Source organism: Tenrec ecaudatus, chromosome 4 (assembly GCF_050624435.1).
Source record: "Tenrec ecaudatus isolate mTenEca1 chromosome 4, mTenEca1.hap1, whole genome shotgun sequence".
NCBI lineage: Eukaryota > Metazoa > Chordata > Mammalia > Afrosoricida > Tenrecidae > Tenrec > Tenrec ecaudatus.
The window spans coordinates 105,509,982-105,532,444 of NC_134533.1; the positions used below are offsets into that span (position 1 = coordinate 105,509,982).

Consider the following 22,463-nt stretch of genomic DNA (forward strand, 5'->3'; position numbering starts at 1 on the left):
GTAGCACTTGGAGAAAAGGCTCTGGTGGGTCCCTGTGAGGGATCTTCATCCCAGGCCAACAGCACAGAAATGACAACCACAAGTGTTCCATCAGAAAAACCAAACCAGTTGTCACTAGAGGGCAGAGTAGGAATCCAAGGCTGTCCGAGAGCATCTTACGAAAGCATGTTGCCGCATCTTTCCTGTGGATTCAGACCACCGCCCCTTGATGTGAACAGCTGAGCTCTCAATGACTGTGCCACCAGGGCCCCTTGAGTGCTCCGCAGTTGTTCATGTGCTAGGTGCTCTTTTAATTACAGTACATTGGTGAGCTGCTTTATTCTTAGCAACCCTTTGTAGTAGGTACTGTTATCTCAGTTTACACATGGGGAAAACTGAGCTCTAGAAAGTTTCTAAATAGCTTTTCTTGTGCCATGTCATTAGTCAGTGACAGAGCAAGGCGGTAGACCTTACTTGTCACACTTGGGAATCTGTCTACACTGTACAGCCTCTCAGCTTTTCTAAGAACCACGTCATAGGGAAAAGGGAGTAGATGCTTGGAATAAATGTTAGTTATTTACCATAGCAGACCTTGCTGGAAGATTTTATTATTTCCAGCTCTTATCACAATCCATACATGCATCCGTTGTGCCAAGCACTTTTGTACATAGATTACCATCATCATTTTCAAAAGGCTGAAAAGAGATAAATTATTATTTTCTTACATCATCTGCTGTCTCCCTTCACTCATGTTTCTGTTGTTTGTCCCTCTGGGGGTGGGGGTGGTTAACATGTTGATCATTGTGATCAGTTCCCCCTTGCTCCCCCTACCTTCTCCCTATCCTCCTAGTATTGCTACTCTCATTATTGGTCCAGAGGGGTTTATCTGTCCTGGATCCCCTATGTCTCCAGCTCTTTTTTGTATCAGTGTACATGCTCTGGTCTAGCGGGATCTGTAAGGTAGAATTGGGTCATGATAGTGGGGGCGCAGGAAGCATTAAAGAACTAGAGGAATGTGTGTTTTGTTAGTGCTACACTGCACTCTGACTGGCTTGTCTCTTCCTTGTGACCCCTCTGTAAGGGGATGTCCAATTGTCTATAGATGGGCTTTGGGTCTCCACTCTGCTCTCCCCCTCATTCACATCAATATGATTTTTTGTCTTTGATTTTGGGTCTTTGATGCCTGATACCTGATCTCATCGACACCTCATGATCGCATAGGCTGGTGTGCTTCTTCCATGTGGACTTTGTTGCTTCTCTGCTAGATGGCTGCTTGTTTATCTTCAAGCCTTGAAGACCCAGATGCTATATCTTTTGATAGCCGGGCACCAACAGCTTTCTTCAATACATTTTGCAGTAAAATGTTTTTAGTGAAAGTTTACACAGAAAATAGGGTTTTCTTTGAACAATAAATGTACAGTTTGTTCACTATCTGTGATTACATTTTTCAGTATGTTAATGTTCCCATGATTTCCATTCTCATTTTGTTTCTATTAATCTAGTTTCCCTGCCCACCTTACCTTCTTATTTTGGCTTTAGAGTAAATGTTGACCATTTTTCAGTTGTATAGAGATGCTTTTTGTCTTTAAAGGACCATAATACTCATGAGTGATTGTTAAAAATTTTTTTATTGTATGAGGGTATCTGTTATTTATCTGAAAGTTGACCTCCTGGAGTAGTTTTAGATCACAGTTGATGAGCTATCTCTGGATGAGATAGTCTTGAGGTCCTCTATTCTCAACCAGATGATTTAGTCTGGACTTTGTAAGAATTTGAGTTCTGCTCTACATTTTCCTCCCATCCTAACAGGGTTCCTCTTCTCTCTGTTGTCTCTGCTTCATAAGAATGCTGTGTTATTATTTTTAGTCATTTTATTGGAGGTTCATACAACTCTTATCACAATCCATACATCCATCCATCGTGTCAGGCACATTTGTACACTTGTTGCCCTCGTCATTCTCAAAACATTTCCTTTCTGCTTGAGCCCTTGGTATCAGCTCCTCATTTTTACCTCCCTACCTGGCCCCCACTCCCCTCTCCCTCATGAACCCTTGATAATTTATAAATTATTAGTTTGCTATATCTTACACCGTCTGACGTCTCCCTTCACCCACTTTTCTGTTGCATGTCCCCCAGGGAGGAGCTTATATATAATACTTCGTGTTATTAAGGAATGATTGTATCCTATTCTGCTTCGGAAGAGGGAACAATGATACTTGAGCTCATTCTTTGCAGAAAATTGTTTTTACATTTTATGGTCCCATCTTCGTAGTTTATGTAATACTAATGTTTTTAAAGTGATTCGCTATAGTTATTCTTCCTCAACAGTGGCATAAACCTGTCAGGTCTTAGCACCCTGTATTAGGTGAAGTGAGAGTCAAACTAGAGGTTGGCAGGCCTGGTACTTAACCACTGCTGTCTTGTTTCTGGTTAATGATCTGTATTTTATGCCATGCTGACCTCTAAGAAAAACAAGTTCTCTCCAAAATGTTTTCTGTTTTGTTTTGCTTTGCCTTTAAAACTTTCCTCTTGGTTACATCTCACCTGTCAGGATAGAGTTGCAGCTCAGAGGGACAGTCTTTGAAGTAACTCCAAAGACAGGTCCCCACGCCTGCAGTGCGCTGAGATAATTATGATCGCCTTTTCCTGTGTTTAAGGTCTCTTGGTCTCGCCGTGGCACCACGAATCAGATTTCTTCAGAAAATGCACAAACACTCTACTGAAGAATTGTCAAGCAGCCTGGCCAGTGGAACAGTGAAGCCCAGGGCTACCTCCCTCACCAGTGATGAAGTAGAAGAGTTTAACGCTTATTTCAGTGAGAAAATGTCCATCCTTCAGAGCAGCGGGAAAAGATCGGAAGAGCTGGAATACAGACTGGCTAATGGTACTAGTGATGAAGAAGAGGAAAAAGGAGATGAAGGAGAAATAGAAGTGAGAAAGCCAAAAGATTCTCAGACTGTGTCCCACTCCGGCGAGACCCAGAAGATCCAGGAAGTACCGATGCAGCTCATGGACAGAGCTGATGAAGATGATGATGAGCCCGACGCGGAGCTCTTTAAGGTGAAGCGCTACAATGTGCTCGGGCTGGACCTCAGCGAAGATAAAGCATTACAGGTAAGATTGCTCTCCAAAGAGGGGGTCTTCTGTGATTTCTGCCTTTCTGCTGTGCGCTGGCTGTTGCCTTTGGATGCTATGGAACAGTATGAACTAGGAGAAACTTACAACGTGGTTTTCTCCTCAGCAAACTATCCTATCGGACCCACCCACCCTATTTAACACAGAACAGGGATTCGGCTGTTACAGTTTTCATGACATGGAGACTTGTCCAAGGTTGAAAACTTTCATCTCACTTACTGGTTTTATCGTGCTCTGTTTTAAAAGTAGCCAAGGTATACTTACAGCATGAAGGAAGACAATGGGTTGGTTCTGTGGTTGACGGCATGAGCATGATCATTACAGATGTTCCTAATAATAGTTGAGTTTCTCTGCCCGTGGACTTTACTCTGCATGGGACAGTTTGCTTTCAGGAACCAAGCCAGTTTCGTAAATTGAAAGCACGCACTTCTTTTTAAAGGTTTATTAAAAGATGCGGGTCCTTTGTTTCTATAGGAAGTACTGCTAGGAGAGGGACAGAGGAGAGAATCCCGATCGAGCACCAGTTATTGGGGGTGTGGGAAGGAACACAGTCAGTCGGCGTCCCCCTTCTTCCTCTCCTTTGCCCCTTTCTCCTTTTCGTGCCTTTATTCCTGACCATACCTGGAAAGACAATGGAATGAAAATGGAAGCCCAGCTCTTGGTCTTTTTTCAGTTTTTAATAGAGTTTGCACATATTATGAAATATATATTGAAATTTGAGCTGTGAAACTTAAAAATGTATTTGTTTTAAGTAACGAAATACGATGAAAACAAGTAGTGACTGTCCTTACAGATTGTTTAGTTTTAGGCTATGTTATGATGCATTTGCTAAATAGCATTCTTCACGCAATGATAAGGTAGTCTGCTTCCATGATAGGCAGCCTACCCAGAAAGCTTTGGGGCAATTCTGCTCTCCTGAAGAGCAGCCATCACTCAGAGTCAGCTCAGCAGCAATGCGTTTTGTTTTAGTGGCTACTGATGTTGAACAAGACTAATTTTTGTCATCCATGTATCTTCTTTAGTGAATGGTCTGTTTAAACAAAAGCATTTTCCTTTTTAAATTATGTTGTGTGCCTTACTGAGTTTTAAGTGTTCATTATATACGTTGGATGTAAGTCCCTTAACAGATACATATTTTGCAAATATTTCTCCCAGTCTCTGTCTTTCTCCCAATGTCAGGGTTGTTAGCAGTGTCTTTCAAAAAACCAGAAGTAAACAAACAAACAAACAAAAAACTGGAAGTGAAATTTTTGCTGAGGTCTGATTTATTAATTTTTATTCTATAATTTATATGGTCTGTGCCACAGCTGAAGGAACTCAAGATCACAGTTTCTTAAGTTTTCAAAGTTTTATACTTTTTGCACCAGAATTTATTTCAAGTTATTAACTTTTATATGTGATCTTAGAATTGAGGTTATTTATTTTTGCATATGGATAGTTAATTAGGCATCATTTGTTGAAAGATGGTACATTTTCCATCAAAATACCTCAATCCTTTGTCGAAAATCAACTGACCATATAGGTAAATAAATATATGTGTATTTTGGTCTTAATTCTGCTCTACATGTCTATCCTTTGAGTAATAACACTTGTGTTGATTAGTGGACTTAAAAAAATCATTTTATTGGGGGCTCGTGCAATTCTTATCACAATCCATACATCCATCCATCGTGTCAAGCACATTTGTTGCCATCAAAGGTATCAGCTCCTCATTTCCCCCCCTCCCTCTCACAAACCCTTGATAATTTATAAATTGTTATTATTTTGTCGTGTCTTAACACTGACAGATGTCTCCCTTCACCTACGTTTCTTTGTTTGTCCCCCAGGGAGGGATTGTATGTAGGTCATTGTGATTGGTTCTCCCTTTCTACCCCACTTTCCCTCCACCCTCCCGTTTTCGCTACTTTCATCATTGGTCCTGAGGGGTTCCTCTGTCCTGGATTCCCTGTTTCCAGCTCTGATCTGCACCAGTGTACATCCTCTGGTCTAGCCAGAGTTGTAAGGTAGAGATGGGATCATGATAGTGGGGAGAGGAAGCATTAAAGAACATTGGTGTAATTTTATAGTAAGTCTTAAATCATATGAAATAAGTCCTTTAACTTTATATGTATTTGGTATTTTTGGACCATTCCATATAAAATTTTGAATCAGTCTTTGGTTAGGAGTCTACTGGGCTATGTGTTGGCTCAGAAATAAAGTTTTCCTTTGTTACCAAAAAATAGAAAATTGGATCAGCTAATTTGTACAAAAGGTCTATTGGTATTTTCATTGACAGTGCATTTAATCAATTTTGGGAGATGGATATTGTAATAATATTGAATGTTCCAAGAGCTGCTTCCATATATCTAGATTGCTTTGAATGGCCTTCAGTAATGTTTATAATTTTAAGCACATAATTTTGTTATATTTGTCACTTAATATTCCATGTTTTCAATGGTATTAAATGTTACTTTTAAAGATGTTAATATCCAGTTATTTTTTTCGCTTTTGTATAGAAAAACAGTTGCCTTTATATAGCTATCTTATGAAACTAGCCAATTATTTTTGGTGCATTTTTGGGATCTTCTTTTTGGTGTGTGTATTTTCTCTGTAGGTGATTTTATTCATGAGTAGGTTTTATTTCATTTTCTTATCTGACGACACTGGCCAGGAACTTCAGCACAATGTTAACTTGCAGTGGGAAGAACATGTATTCTTGTCTTAGGTGGAAGCATTTGGTCTTTTAGGGTTACATCTGATGTTAGTTTTAGGCCCTTTGCAAATGCCCTTAATGTCACTAAGGAACTTACATTCTGTTTCTAGGTGTGTGTTAGTCTGGGTAGAGTAGAGAAACAAATTCATAGAAACTCGTGTATAAGAAAGATCTTTACCTAAAGAGTAATTGTACATTAAAGCATCTGAGCCCAGTCCAGATCAAGTCTATAAATCTGAGACCAATCTCTAAAGTTCCTTTTAGACTCAAGAAACACATGCAATGTGCTGAATGCAGGAAAATCACAGGCAAGTGGGTGGGATGTCTTGTGGATACAGTGGTTCGTTGTAAGCATTTCAGCTCTGGCAGGGGTCTCCATGTGGCTTCTCTAATTCTGAGGCTCTGGCTGCCATCAGCCTGTCTCCATGTGGCTTGTCAACAACAATGTCTTGCAGGGACTGAGCCTGCTTCCTGCCTGTTTATCTCCTTAGACTCTCCAAATGAGGTCATCAAGCTACAACCAGATTGACAGGCTAAACTCCACCCCTTCACTCTTAATCCTCTCAAATTGACAACAGAGTGTGTAACTACCACAAGGTAGTTAAGTGTTTTTTAAAATCATAAACAGGTGGTGATTTTAATCATGTCTTTTCCGCAACTATTGAGACTATCATGTGGTGTGTCTTGCTCTCTTCAGGTGTGCCGATTGATTTTCTGATGTTGGACCAACCTTTAATTCCTGTGATAAACCCCTCATAACTTAGTTTTCTGTTGTCTGTAATTCAGTATTCCAATCACTGATATTCTGTTGAAGATTTCTGCCTTTTTAATGAGTAATATTGGTTTCTAGTGTTCTTTTAATGACTTGGACTTGGAAAAAGACACATTTCAAGAGCGTTTGTTGTATTTTGCCAAATTGCTCTAAATTTGCCAAATTGCTCTCTTGCCAGTCATCGTTTCATTAGTCTTGGGTCAATGCTCCTTTACTTAGTGTCACCACTGAATAACTAACACCTTTTTGGGGGAGGGGAGCAGGGATTAGAAATGTTTTGTTAGAATTTGGCTTTCTGACTTCAGCTAGCTGTTCAATATTATAAAAACCTCGTAAACATTTACAAAGCAGTCTTATAATCTTTCTGTGTGTATTGTTTATGAATATGATCCCTCCCCATCACCTTGTCGTATTAGTCTCTCGTTGATTTCAAAGATACCTTCTAATAGTCAGGTTATTGTCCCTAGATTTTAACTTTGAAATATGCAAGCTCATCAAAGAAAATTATTTTCATTCCCTTTGGCCTCAATTCCTTGAAAATATTGTCTTTGTTGATAATGGTATTTTCAGGGCCTGGTACAAATTTCATAAATGTCTAGCCCTTTGTACAAATTTCATAAATGTTTCATGAATAGTTAAGTGAATTATTTATTTTTAATATATTCTTTCACTTGCCTCTTGGCAGTGACTTACATGGAACTTTAGATGTGGGGTTTCCTCTAGAAACCTGTGCTTGTAAAATACAGAAGGCTTCCCGGGTTGGATTCACAGCGATTCAAGAAGATTTTGCTGAGCTTTCTATGAATGTGGACGTGAGTAGTGTGTTTATTTGAGTGTCAATGACAGCAGTTGCACAGGCCACGCTTTGTAATTTAGACAGTAAATGATAGTGGTAGTGGCAATTACATGAGATTCTCTTCAGCATGGGATGGTGTCACAAGCTCTCTTTAACATTCCTGCATGATTTTTACTACAGTAAATTGGAAATATTATGGCATATGTACTGAGAAGGTGAAACACATCCTTGCCCAGGACTTTATTTCTGTTTCTTTCTGCACATATGCTTGTAGCTAGCATGAATGGTAGAGTGAAGCTGTTGGCTCTTTAGCTAAACTAGGAGAGCAAAGGCCAACTCTTTTTTTGCCTTCCCTGATCTTGCTAGTTTCACTTGTTAGCAGGCCCTGAATTTCGTAACCAAATAATTGTGTATACTCAAATTATCACCGTCCGTATTATTGTTCTTGTCACTGGTTTTGTCTTAGTCAGCCTTCCGTTTTAGCCCTTACCCTTGCATTTTCTATTTTGCTGTTCTTGAAGCTGTCACTCAATGGAAGGCTATATTTTTCGCTCACTACCTGTTTTTAAGGATAAGCCTGATGAAGAAAACCAAAGCATACAGAAAGTGGGAAACAAATACATTCATCGATACATATAAATGAGTGTTTTGGGGTTGACTGCGTGCCGTTAAAAATACGCCGATGCCTTTTAAAATAATTTTGTTGTTTCTATTTTAGAAGCATCTTTACAGGCAGCATGCTGAATGCACGTAAGAGCTGGTTTCATTACCTGATGGCCACAACGTAGTGTCTTTGTCTTGGTATTTTTTATTCTTCTTAAGTATTGAGTTTCTAACTGAAAGGTTGGTGGTTTGAAACCACCGCTGGCTTTGTTGGGGAAAGATGAGGCTGTGTCAACTCCTACGAAGATTTAGTCTCCACAGCCCTGTGGGGCAGTCTTACTTTGTCTTAAAAGGTTATTATGAATCAGAAAATTGACTCGGTGGCAGTGGGTTTGGTTTTCTTGCCTTTGAAAATGGAGAAGTCTGATAGAGAGCTACATTGAAAGTTGGAGATTATATGGAATTTGTTTAAGTACCATAATTGTCACCAGTAACATAAGCTATGACAGGAAAGATAGTTGATTTTATTTTGTCTTTTAAAAGGTTTGGTAATACAGACCTTTCTCCCATTGCCTCATCACTGTCTCTGTTGTCTAGCTTTCCTTGTGTAGTTTGCTTCCTGTGAATCATATAGCTTACCTTCTGTGAATGGGTAATGTTGGTGTAATTGAGAGCACTGTAAGTAATTGTGGGCCTACCATTATCAGAATTGATAACCCCTTTTGATTTTGGCATGCATGGAGGAGAAATGTATTGCCAAGTACAAGCATTGCCTTCTGACTGACTGCCTTGTCACTGTCTTTGTACTGTTTGACAAGATCCATACATTGAAGTAGAAATAGATTTCTTTATAGTTAAGGAGGGTAATCAGACACTAGGGCAGTAATAGAAGGTTAGGTGACTTCCTACCATAGGGAGAAGAGACTCGCTTTGGCCAGTTTTATTGGCTCTTAGAAAGATGACTTCTGGAGAGATATTAGAGGAGAGCACGGGTATGCCATTAATGGGATAGCATGGAGAGGATTCAAAACATGCATTATTAAATATGAGAATAAAATATCTGCTAAGCATGCACATTTTGTCCTTTCTGGTTATGGTTGTGTAGAAATGAACCTGATAGCCGAGTTCCACTTTGACTTAGCTCAGCAAGCATTCCTTTAGTGTTTTTGTAATCTACCCTCTTGCCTCTTGCGAAACCAATTATATTCTTATTGTAAAATCATTTTCAGATCTAAATCAAATCTTTGCTATATGGCAGCTAGTGGGATTTTATTCTGCCTCTTCTCTCTCTTCCTGCTTACTTTTCTTCTTCCAACTACAGTTACTGCGTACTTGATAGCTGCAGAGGGCCGTGTATTATACTTACAAACAAAACTCACCGGCAGCCAGTCAACTCTGACCCTTAGCAAGGAATCAGAATTGATTTGATGGCAACAGATTTTGTTGTGATCATAGTAGAAAAGGTGTTTTAGAGGGAGTTGAATCTTAAAGAATGGTAGGTATCAATAGGAAAGACAAAAATATTCTAAGGACGAGTACAAGAATGAGCAAAACCATGGCATCAGCGTGCAGCCGTGGCAAGCTCGTACTGGTATGATACTTCGTGGCTAGCTGGTCTGTGACCGAGTGACTATCTCTGTAAAATGGGACCTATCATGATACCTACTTGACAGTGATCATGAAACTTAGAAATAAATAAAAAGCAGCCAATACGGTTTGTGTCCATAGAAGGAGACAGTTTAACTCTTCTTGATGAAGTGGTATAGAAACAAGCATAAGGAAGTGATGCAAGAGAGGGCCTCAGAAAGTGAGTGGAAATGGAATGGAAAGACAATGGACTATTCCTACTCCCCCTTTGAAGCCCCTTTGACGAGCTTTGCCAGGCCATGGCTAGCCAGTGTCTCAGATGGATGCTGACAAACGTTTTTTTCCCCTCTGAGTGAGGATCCCTTGTAGAAAGAAGAGGAGGTGATGCATTTCATTTATTTCAGCCACATTACCAGGAAACGTTTTTAGATTATACCAGCATAGTTAGCTGATTAGCATTTTTCGTATTCTTAGTATGCTAAACCACCCTGTAGCGGTACTATAGCTCCAGGTCATCATAGGCCTTTTAATGGCTTGTCCTGGGTTTTAAGTGTTTATCATGAGTTATGGGTGTGCAGCACTGCTGTCGAGTGTTCTCAACATAGACGGAATTAAGGAGAGTCTATAATTTATAATATAATTAGGCCATAAATAAGCAAGCACAGTGCCCTGTAGATATAAAATGACTGCTTAGAATGAAAAATGTTATTAACTAGAGATACTTATTTCATGTCAGGTCATTAAATTAAATCTTAGTCTTATTTTTAGGGGGGGTTCTTTGTTAGGTAATTGGCAATATTTTTGTGGACATTAAGGTTAAGCTTTGGGCTCTTAACCACAAGGTCAGCAGTTCGAAACCACCAGCCACTCTGCAGGAGAAAAACAAAGCTTTCTGCTCCTGCTAAGTTACAGTCTCAGAGACCGACAGGGCAGTTTTCCCTGTCCCGTAGGGTCGCTGGGACTCAGAACTGACTCAACAGCAATGAGTTTGGAGTGAGTTTTTTTAAAATATATTTTTGTTCATAAGATAATATCTAATAGGTTATGATGCTACTTACATTTTTATGTTTTATGGGTTAAAAGAGACATGAGAAAGAATAGTGCCATCATTTGGGTGTTTTAGTGAACTGTTTTAGGAGAATTCTGGTGTCTTTTTTTTCCTTTTAAGTTGTCTTACTTGTACACTGACCTCTAGATCCCAGCGGCCGATTTCGCTAATAGTTTTCTTTTTGGCCTTTTGTAATATTCTCATGTAAACCTCTTAAATTTCATTTCTTCTGTATCTAGTGACCACTGTGATTGTCATACGCTTTGCCTGCAAGGATCTTACATAATGCTCCGTGAGCAGGAAGAAGAGAGAGCACTTTAAGATGAAAGACTGTCAAGCTAACTGCTCACATCTCTTGTGCTGCAGAGTGGAGCCATGGTGGGATAATGCGTGTTGAGCAGTTCAGATAGAGTGCAGCTATGTCGTCATGCCTTCTCATGAGGAGCCGTGGTGGCACTGTGGCTACAGTGCTCAGCGGCTAACTAGCATGGCCGTGGTTTAACCCCACCAGTGACTCAGTGGGAGAAAGAGGTGGAGCCAGCTTCTGTTTAAGGTACAGCCTCTGGAACTGTCTGTGGCAGTTCTACTCTGTCCCAGAGGGTCATTGTGTCTGAATCCACATGATGGCAGTGGGTTTGTCTTCTTAGAGATGCTGCTGCTTTTTCTTGAACCCTGCAGTTAATTTTTAGATGTAATATAAGCTTTGTTCCAGTTCAGAAGGAATGCTTATTGTGTGAATTGAAACTTGGATGCGTGCACTGAGCTGTGCTGTAAGCCCTGCTCCTGCTTTGAAGTTAGTGTGCAGCAGGTTTCCTGAGGATGTGCATTTACAGTGGAAGGCTAAAAGCAGCTTTGGGCTTGATGTTTATTCTCTCACATGCTGGATCTTTGTTGCTCAAAAACATTTTAACTTGTTTCCTTTCATTTCCTACTTTTACACAATAGTCAATACTTAAAGTGTCTGCTGACTGCAGACTTTTCTAATGACCTGCATTTTAGATATATAAACCATAGAAAGTACTCGTATCCAGCTGTTTACTTTCATTTTTAAGCTGATTACAGTAGAGGTAATGAAAGAGAAGGGAAAGATAGGCTATTCTCTAAGGTCATGCAAATTGTGCTTAGAGGGGCTTGGTGGCACACTGTTTAAGCACCCAACTGGTGACCAAGAAATGCCTGCAGTTCAAACTAATGAGGTAGATACTCTGCTGGAAAAAGATGTAGCGGTTTGCCTCTAAAGGTTATGGCCTTGGAGACCATCTGGGACAGTGCTGTTCCATCCTCTAGAGTGTCTTAAGAGGTAGAATGAACTGTTGGGCAATGGGTAGTTGGTCCTCCCCCTGCCCCCAAGTTACCCTTGAACTGGACTGTTACGCAATCATAAATAAGTACCTCTTTGTATTGTCCCAACAAATGCGTTAAAAATTTAGACTAGTATGGCAGATCCTCTACTAATGTTTCTAAAATACTATTTCTAAGGTCATTTATTTTTAAATCTGAGCAGTTATTGTGTATATTCTTAATTGAAGCTTTGAGAGAACTGTGTTTGTGATGACACTAGACCTACTCTTCCTCTTTTCAGTCTTTGTAACACTCTTTAAACTGTCACAGTGTTTCTGTCTTATTTTTCCCTGCTTCTTTCCATGTGATTTTGGAAACTGCTTCCAAGGTCCATGCTGAATCTAAGCTGCTGCTGAACTCGTGCCATCTGTTGGTGAAAATCAGAGTTAACTCACTTTGGTGAAACTTTGTTCTTCATCACGGAAAGCTTGCATGTTAGGTGACACGGAGGTTTATTAAAGCTTCAAGGAATTTTAGAAAAATATGTTCACTCAGCATAAATTTACTGAGCATCTGCTGTGTGCCAGACATTAAGAACTGCGAGGAAAACAAACACGCTTCTCTGACTGCATGGTGCTTATGTTCTACTGGGGGAAGACAGGCCCAAATGGGTAGACTGTCTGGGGAGAGGATGAAGTCTGGGAAAGTGGGAGGCAGGGGTTAGGGAAGCGGGGAGGGCTGTTGCAGACCAGCCTGTGAGTATGTAAGGCACTCTTCTACTGTAGACCTTGAAGGATTTTAAGAAGTGAAAGAAACAAAACACCAAGTACATTTGAAAACAGCAGCAAGAAATCCCTTTAAGTTATTTCCCCCCTAATGATGACCTCACTGCTTGTGTTGAAATGATTTCACTAAGAAGAATGCTTATCACTCCCTCAATGCTTGAATACTTTCTTTTATTAAATTAGCACTCTACAATGCTCACCCTCCCGACACAACTGCTGAAGCCAAAGCGGTTAACAAGTAAATGTGGTGAAGAAAGCTGATGGTGCCCGGCTATCAAAAGAGATAGTGTCTGGGGTCTTAAAGACTTGAAGATAAACAAGCAGCCATCTAGCTCAGAAGCAACAAAGCCCACATGGAAGAACATATCAGCCTGTGTGATCACGTAGTCCCGAAGGGATCAGTTATTCGGCATCAAAGAACAAAAATTTCATATCATTGGCTGCACACCTCCATGATATGATCGCCGAAGACAAACGGGTGCATAAGCAAATGTGGCGAAGAAAGCTGATGGTGCCTGGCTATCAAAAGAGATAGTGTCTGGCGTCTTAAAGGCTTGAAGGTGAATAAGCGGCCATGTAGCTCAGAAGCAACAAAGCCCGCATGGAGGAAAGCACACAAGCCTGTGTGATCATGAGGTGCCAAAGGGACCAGGTAGAAGGCATCATCCAAAAAAATATATATACCATAGTGAATGAAGGGGGAAGTGCAGAGTGGAGACCCAAAACCCATTTGTCGGCCACTGGAGATCCCCTCACAGAGGGGTTTAGGAGAGGAGATGAGTCAGTCAGGGTGTGTTGTAGTACCTTTGAGGAACACAGCTTTCCCCCAGATCCTGGATGCTTCCTCCCCCCAACTACCATGATCCAAATTCTACCTTGCAGGACTGGATAGGGCAGAGGTTGTACAGTGGTGCATATGGGAGCTGGAGGCACAGGGAATCCAGGGTGAATGATACCTTCAGGATCAGGGGTGTGAGGGGAGATACTGGGAGAGTAGAGGGTGAGTGGGTTGGAAAGGGGGAACTGATTACAAGGATCCATATATGACCTCCCTTGGAGACGGACGGCAGAGAAGGGGGGGAAGGGAGACTCCAGATAGGGCAAGATATGACAAAATAACAATTTATAAATTATCAAGGGCTCATGAGGGAGGGGGAAGCGGGGAGGGAGGGGAAATAAAGAGGACCTGATGCAAAGGGCTTAAGTGGAGAGCAAATGCTTTGAAAATGATTAGGGCAAAGAATGTACGGATGTGCTTTATACAATTGATGTATGTATATGCATGGATTGTGATGGGAGTTGTATGAGCCCCTAATGTAAAAAAAAAAAATAAGAATGCTTATGCTGTTTTTGGTTAGTGCTCCAGCCTTGCTGGTGCTCTGAGCACATGTGGCCCCTGCTGGTTAATGGAGCACCAGATTGTTGGGTGCTTCAGTCACCTAGCCTCTTACAGAGTGAGAGGCTGAGATTAACATACCGATTTCATAATGGTGAGATTACCCCCCCCCCCCGCCCCAAGTCTTTAGGACAGCCTGAGCCACTGTAGCACAGGGGGTTAAAGTACTGGGCTGTTAACCAAGAGGAGAGAGAAAGCGGAGGCATTCTGCTTCAGTAAAGATTTACAGCCTCAGAAATCCTAGGGAGCAGTTCTGTGAGTTGGAACCGACTCAAGAGGTGGCGGGTTCGCTAGGGCAATGCTTCTCAAGCTATCTTTTGTGAAGGGTTAATCTAATTTCCAATCCATCCTACACTTCAAAAGTAAATTACTAGAAAAGTGAAATGAACCTGCTTGCACTCCTAACTCTCTTCCTCCCCTGCTTTATCTGCCTTTTATCTGGCAATAATAGAATTCAGTATTGAGGGACCAAATTGTGTATCACTTCATGTAGAATGTCCAAAAAATGAAGCATACTGTTTGTCATAAGAAAATTGTGCAGTTTCTCTAGAACCATGCCTTTCATATTTTCTCATGGTTGAGTTATTTTTGATGGATAGATATTGCTGTGTAAGAAATGCACCATAGTTGGGATATAAGGACTCCTTAGCCAGCCCCTTTTATAGGACCTCTGGGGGTGGAGTGGTTACCGGTTGACTGCTAACTGCAAGGTCAGTTCAAAACCAGCTGCTCTTCAGGAGAAATATGAGGCTTATTGGGGGCTCATATAACTCTTATCACAATCCATACATACATCAATTGTATAAAGCACATTTGTTACCCGCATCATTCTCAGAATATTTGCTTTCTGAAATACGAAAATATTGTACAGAGTTAGGGTCTTGGAAACCCACAGGGGGGCAATTCTACCCTTCTCCAAAAGGTCACCACGACATAGAATTGATGACAGTGAGTTTGCTTTTGTATGTGTGTGTGTTTTGGCCCCTTTGTGTATTACCGTAGGTTTTCTTTATATTGTGCACTTAGCAAAGAAACCAACCAACCAACCAACAAAACCCAATGGACAGCTGACCCCTACAACATAAAGGGTGAAAAGGGTGAAAAAGAAAATGGTCCTAAGAGGACTAGTGCAGTGAAACGTGTAGTAAGATCCGTTTCCTGGAGAGCGGTAACTCTCCTGCTCATTTGTGTTTGTGGCAGCATCGCTCACATGTGTGTTTGCAGTGGAGCCATTTCCTGTAATTGAACCGCTGCCATGGTGTGCTTGGGCCACACTCTCATTCCTGGTACCCAAACATAGGAGATAAAATGGATTTTAAAAAACAAGCTGGTACGTGATTAGAAACATCTATGAAGTTTTGAGATGAATTTTAAAATACTTCTTTTCCCATTTTTAATGAAGTGTGTCATAGAAGCAAAAAGTTTTATCTTGATTCAGCAGGTAGCAGCTGATCATCAATCTCAGATGGCTGTTACTGTTTTGGGTTTGTTTTCTTTTCTGCTTTTAGTTTGCCTGCTGGCTGTTAGGATCGAGGTGACAGACGGTCCTGATACGCTGTTGGGCAGAGAATCTGCTGGGTTTTATTTGGCATAATAAATGATTGAAAACAGGGTGCTGCTTTGTCACAGTTCTGATCGAGCCAGCACAGTGGTGATTCTTATAGCGCATTAATTTTAAGCTCCAGAAGCAAGTGGCCTTAAGTATTCATACAGGCCCTGCACACAGCCCAACCTATGGAAGGAATCCTAAGCACTGAGCCTGCACAGGCTTGGGGACTACTTAGCAGTCGTTCCCCATTAAGCTTTCGAAGGACCAGGTTCTCATTTCAATTTCCCTGGTAGTCTACCCCCAGCTCATCCCTCACATTGGTGGACTCAGTGAATCACTAACTCCATGGGAATCGCTCTGCCTCCAAATAGTCTCTTCAAGTTTGTTTCTGGAATTACAATGGATGATGTCCTATTAAATCTTTTGGGTGCTCATGATGAGAACAATTCTTTCACCTGCAAGCATTTTCATCTGAGCTGCCTTAACTGGTTTCTGTTGTGGGAGGCAATGGAGCAGAGGAGTACTTTCCCCCTGGCTGTGTGATATCTGATTCTGGAAGGTACACTAATTTCAAAATGCTTGATGTTGGAAGTGATTGGATACTTCAGAACACTTAGCGAAGCAGCGAACACTTTCGTGGGTGGATTGATGCAACATTTTCTTTTCATTGCATCTTTTGATCCATCTGGGCGTCTTCCTACTTGAACTTGAACTTTACAAATCACAGGACAGGTGAATTAGTATTAGGCTCTAGGTCTCACTGCCAAGTGTTGTGAGATTAGACATGCCGCGCCGCCCTTTTAAAAATGGAATCTTATCTCAAGTATTTTCACTTAAGAGGGTTGAGAATGATTCAATTATCAGCACATTTAGGGACGTGTATATTAATAGATGCTGAACCATTTAATTCAAGGACTTGAAGTATTGCATTTTAATGGGTAGCTTTTGAAATAATATACTAATAATGGCTTGATGATGTAAATTACAGGATGCACTTTGATGTTGGCAGTCTCCTCTTTTCTTATGAGCTAGTCCACTTTCACATATTTGGTTTTCTTAATCCTTCAGGGAAGAGAGAACAAATGATTTCTAGGTTTCCAAGAACTGTGAAGAATATTGCAATTTGCAAGCTAACGACTTAGCCTGCTCCACTTTCACACAGGTTGCTAGAGGACTTCAGTACTCTCGGCCTAGCAGGCAGCATGGGCTTCATGTTTGTAATGACTTCTTGGGCCTCCCAAGTCCCCAGGGGTGATGGTGAGGAGGACAAAGGTGGATCCTGTCACCAATGAGTTTTTGACGCCGCTGAGAAACCGTGAACCTATTGTGGTACAGTCTTTTATAAGAATTAATACCAAAGTAGTCCCACAGGTTGGAGATAGAGAAAAAAAAAAATCCCCAAAGGCCAAACTCTTACAAGATGGTAGTCTGCTCCATTTCCCTCCCCACTCCTCCCTTGAGGATATTCACTCCCTCAGGCCTCTGGATTCTGTGTGTCCCACAGAACTCAGGAAATTTGAGGTGGTGGGGGCAGTTCAGTCCAAGGTCCGAAGGTCAGGCACTGGGTAAAGCTAGGTGCTGGGGCCAGAGGACACATTCCATTCCTGGATCTTGTCTGCACTTCACAGGGTGCTCATTCTATATGCGGCAGGACAACATGGCAGCTTACCTACAGGGGAATCCTATCAATATCTTCCCCACCTTAACGCAACCTTTTGAGACGGAAGAGCCAATGCTGCCCCTCACAAGCATTTAAAAATTATTTGAGAGCCATAAATTTTTTTGCAAACAAATGAAATAATTATCTGAGTAAGTTTTATTTTCAATTTTACTTCAGAATCACATGTCTGAAAGCTTGAGAGCTACAGTTTGCCAACCCCTGTCCTATGAATGGAAAGATGGTTTGCTTGGGAGTTACATGGTACAATAAAATTTCATCCAAATATATTAATCTATTCTCTACCGCTGCACTGTTACCTTATTTATGCACATACGACCTGGGACTTTGGCAGGCTGTTTCCAATAGGCATTGGCCTCCCACTACGACAGTCTTTGCTGTCTGCTCTCAGCTGTAGCATATAATTGTTACATCCATTTTAAGTAGCTAGGGTAACTATCAGTGTGGTCCAATTCACATCCTCTGCTAAGGTCAGACCTTAATCTCATCTTGCTCCTGATTGTTAGCAGACAATGCCCTCCACAGTGGGACCCAAACCCTAGGTGTATGAAATCTAGAATTACCAACATCACATAAGGGATGGGCCATATGAGTTGAGTATAACTCACCTCCTCCCTAAGAAACCCCCAAACTCGTATAAGGGGGCATCTAGCACACGGCTCAACTTTTGTTCCCTGAGGGAAGCATCATCCTTGTTCTGGTTAGAAAATTAGTCTGTCCTCAAGAAGATACTGTTTTCCAAGGCTGTCTGTCATACAGGCATCTCTGCAGAGGTAGTCTGAAAATGAGACTGATAGAAGATATGCAGAAACCAGAGAGGCCTGTGGGAGAGTGATGTACAATGCTAGGTAGCAGAAAAACATCAGAAAAAGACTTCCATTTCTTTCTGATTTGGTCCCCTTTTCCCCACATCACAAGATGGGGACAATTGCTTTAGTTTAAATAGAGATCCATGTGTGTTTGGAGATAATCTCCATGTGAAAACCATTGCTTTTATTTGATAAGGTCTTAAAACAGTAGGTCCAAACATTGTTGTACATTAGAATTTTTTGGGAACTTCCAGTTATTCCTTATACTCTAAACCAAGGAAGCATCTCTTGGGGTTACAAAGCAGGCATCCTTTTTGGGGAAGATGTGGAGCAGAGGTTGGGGACCATTGCCTTAAGGAAACATTTCCTCATTTTAGCTTTTGCCATCAACAGATCCTTAGGGCAGTTGATAGATGAGAAAGTAGCAGGTTGTAATGGAAAGAGTGTGACCTCTGGATCGGAGTCGATTCTGACTCAGTGACCCTCCACAGTGTTTCTGGATTGTTAACCTTGACAGGAGTAGGTTTTCCCTGGTAGGGTTGGGCCACCGACCTTGTGATAAGCAGCTCAATGTCGAATCCACAGAAGACTTAAATGGTATTCTAGATTGTGTCATTTACAAGTAAAATTGTGCATGTTCAACCTTTTTAGCCTTTAGCCTTTCATTTGTAACGGAGTTGTAAGGATTCAGTCAGGTAACACAATATTAAAGTGCTTAGCACAGATCTATATTAACAGATGCATTAGTCTAGGAGTTTGAAATTCTACCATTACCCACCCCCCTTTTTGGATATAAACATTTAATACAGTGGTTCTCAGCCCCCTAAGGCTGCGACCCTTTAATACATTTCCTCAGGTTGTCGTGACCCCAGAACTATAAAATTATTTTTTGTTGCTACTACATAACTAATTTTGCTACTGTTATGAATCAAGGCGACCCCTATGAAAGGGTCATTTGACCCCCAAAGGGGTCGTGGCCCACAGGTTCAGAACCACTGATTTAATGTTATATAAGCATTACATAGACATCCCCCACACCCTCTGCCGTCCAGACACTTCTGACTTGGAGTAAACCCAGGGTAGATTTCTGAGGCTGGAAATCTTTATGGGAACAGATTAACTTCATCTTTGTCCTGTGGAGAAGTTGGTAAGTTTGAACTGTCGACCTTGAGGTTAACATCCCAATGTATACCATGGCTCCTAAAACATATATAGACATTCCAATCATACTGAATTATATAGAGTAAGAAGCAAAGGTTTTCCTTCCTCTGCAGTTAAACTGGATCCTTATTTCAATTTTGCTATTTAAAAGGCACCTCAAACATTACATGGCTCAAAAAGAACATTTGGATTTCCACATCCACCCCCAACTTGCCCCTCTATCAGAATTCTCCCTGTCTTGGTAGATGGCATCAGGTCTCTCTAGTTATTTAAGAACAGCAAATCTAGGCTTTGCACTTGACTCCTTTTCTTCTCCCCTGCATACTCCACCCACCCTATCCGCTCCACACCCCAAGCAGATTCTGAATTACTCTATTTCTTTCTAAAGCACAAGCACTACTTTAATCCAAGTTACTCTTTTCTCACATGGTTTACTGCAGTAGCCCTGTAATTCGTTCCACAATTATAAAAACCACTGTCATGGCCTCCAGTTCCAACCCATTGCTTCCTAGAGGTTGTAGCAGAATGCCCCCATAGGACTTTCAAGGTCGTAAATCTTTAAAGGAGCAGAAAGCCTCGTCTTTCACCTGTGGAGTAGCTGTGCTTTCAAATTGCTGACCTTGTGGTGAGCAGCCCACTGCGTCATCAGAGTGCACCATGGAAACATTTTTAAGAGGAAAAAAAAATCCAGTGACAATTTGGTCAGTGGTCCTCTGCTTAAAGCCTCCCAGTGGCTTTCTGTCCCTTTTAGAATAAAAGCTAAACGATTTACCATGGTTTACGAAGTCTTACTGACTGGTCCTTCTTTCTTCAACCTGTCTTCTAGTTTGCTGGGTTCTTACCTCAAGTCTTGACTTGGCTGAATGTCTTTATCTTAAAATCTCAGCGGAAATGTCTCCTTACACATACCCTCCGACGATCACCTGTCTGAAAGTGTTCATTTAGTTACTTGCTTGTCGTATGGTCTTGTTTAATTCTCTGCATAGCATTTAGAAATGAAGTTGATTTTTTTTCCTTATTTTATTGGGAGCTCTTACAACAATCCATAATTCAGTTAGATACAGCTTAATCTTACAATTGCTGCCACTATCTTTTTCAAAACATTTTCTTCTTGAACTCTTGCCAGCTCCCCTTTATCTCCTACTGCCCCACCCTACCCCCAGGAACTCTTATTGTTATATATTATTGTTTTTACATCATTTTATTGGGGACTCGCACAACTCTTACCACAATCCTTATATCCATCCATTGCATGTCAAGCACTTTGTACATTTGTTTCCCTCATCATTCTCAACACATTTGCTTTCTACTTGAGCCGTTGGTATTAATTAGCTCATTCCCCCCCTCCCTGCTATTCCCCCCCCCCCACGAACCCTTGGCAATTGATAAATTATTATTTTGTCATATCTTACACTGTTCGATGTCGCCTTTTACTCACTTTTCTGTTGTCTGTCCCCCAGGGAGGATGTTATATGCAGATCCTTATAATTAGCTCCCCCTTTCTATCCCACCTTCCCTCTACCCTCTCAGTATCGCCACTTTCACCACTGGTCCTGAAGGAGTCATCTGTCCTGGATTCCCTGTGTTTCTGGTTCCTAGTTGTATCAGTGTACATCCTCTGGTCTAGCCAGATTTGTAAGGTATAATTGGGATCATGATAGTAAGGGGGATTGGGGGTGAGGAGGGAGGATGCATTTAGGAATTTAGAAACTAGAGGAAAGTTGTATGCTTCATCGTTGCTACACTTCACCCTGACTGGTTCTTCTCCTCCCTGAGACCCTTCTGTAAGGGGATGTCCAGTTGCCTACAGATGGGCTTTGGGTCCCCAATCTGCACTCTCCCTCATTGACAATGATAAGGCTTTTTTGTTCTTTGATGCCTGATACACGATTCCTTTGACACCTCATGATCACACAGGGTGATGTGCTGTTTACACGTGGGCTTTGTTGCTTCTGAGCTAGATGGCTGCTTGTTTACCTTCAAGCCTTTAAGACTCGAGACGCTATATCTTTTGATAGCTGGCACCATCAGCTTTCTTTACCACATTTACTTATGCATCCATTTGTCTTCAGTGATCGTGTCGGGAAGGTGAGCATCATGGAATGCCAATTTAATAGAACAAAGTGTTCTTGTGTTGAGGGAGTACTTGAGTGGAGGCCCAATGTCCATCTGCTAACTTAACTAAATTTATACATATATGCACATAGATCTATTTCCACGTCCTCATATATAAATATATGTACATGTGTACATGCCTGTATTTAAACCTCTATAAATGCCCTTTGCCACCTACTTCTTTCCTCTATTTCCTTTTGTCCCACTATCATGCTCAGCCTTCATTTATGTTTCAGTACTTCCTCCTGGTTACATTATCCTTGATCAAGCCCTACCAGGCCTCCTACACTCTCCTCACCACCGATTTGGATCACTTGTTCCCTTGTCCTTGGGTTTGTTAGCACCACTTTCTTTCCCCAAACCTTCCCCTCTCCCATGTCCCCTTGGAACCGCTGGTCCCATTGTTTCCTCCTCCAGATTGTTTATCCAGCCTGTGTTATTTAGACAGATCTGCAGACATAATAACATGTACAGTAACAAGATAGAGCAGAACAAAGCAACAAAGAAAACAAAACAACAAAAAGCCCATGACAAAAAAACACACAGCAACAACAAAAAAGAAAAGCCTGTAGTTAGTTCAGGGACTGTTTGTTGGCCTTTAGGAGTGTTTTCTGGTTGAGTCTGTTGGCCCCTGGCCCCAAAGTCTATTTTTGGTTTTCCCTGGTGACTTTGTTGCTCTGTTCCCCTTACTGTTCTTCCACGCCCTTAATGTTTTGCCTCAGTGTGGTGGAATCAGATCGGGTGCAATTCCCACACTGTGTCTCCAGTGTTGTCCCTGTAGGGTTGTGGGTCAGTGAGGGATGTCATGTCTCATAGTGGGGCTGTCCATATGGTCTTCTCTGTGGATTGGCTGCTCTGAGTGGGAATATCGTCCCCAAGGCTTGGTGGGCCAGGATGTGCTCCACTCTATCTCCCTCCCCCTTCAGTTGCTCCTGTGTGCTCTGATCAGACATGTACCCTCCCTGAGCTGCAGCTTCAGTGCTGTCGGTCTGAGGATTCTTGACATTGGCAACACCCCCCACCCCCACCCCCCGTTCTTCCTTTTCGTCAGAAATTTGAGCCTGGGTAAAGGACAGA

At 41.5% G+C, this 22,463-nt stretch overlaps 1 protein-coding gene across 1 annotated transcript in view; it reads left to right on the forward strand.

The window, feature by feature from the left end:
• Positions 1 to 22,463, forward strand: part of DDX10 (DEAD-box helicase 10) — a 248,652-nt gene that overhangs the window by 57,970 nt on the left and 168,219 nt on the right. The window contains exon 13 of the mRNA XM_075546562.1: positions 2,637 to 3,093. Coding sequence (XP_075402677.1) covers positions 2,637 to 3,093 — 457 coding nt within the window. The remainder of the gene's footprint in view (positions 1 to 2,636; positions 3,094 to 22,463) is intronic.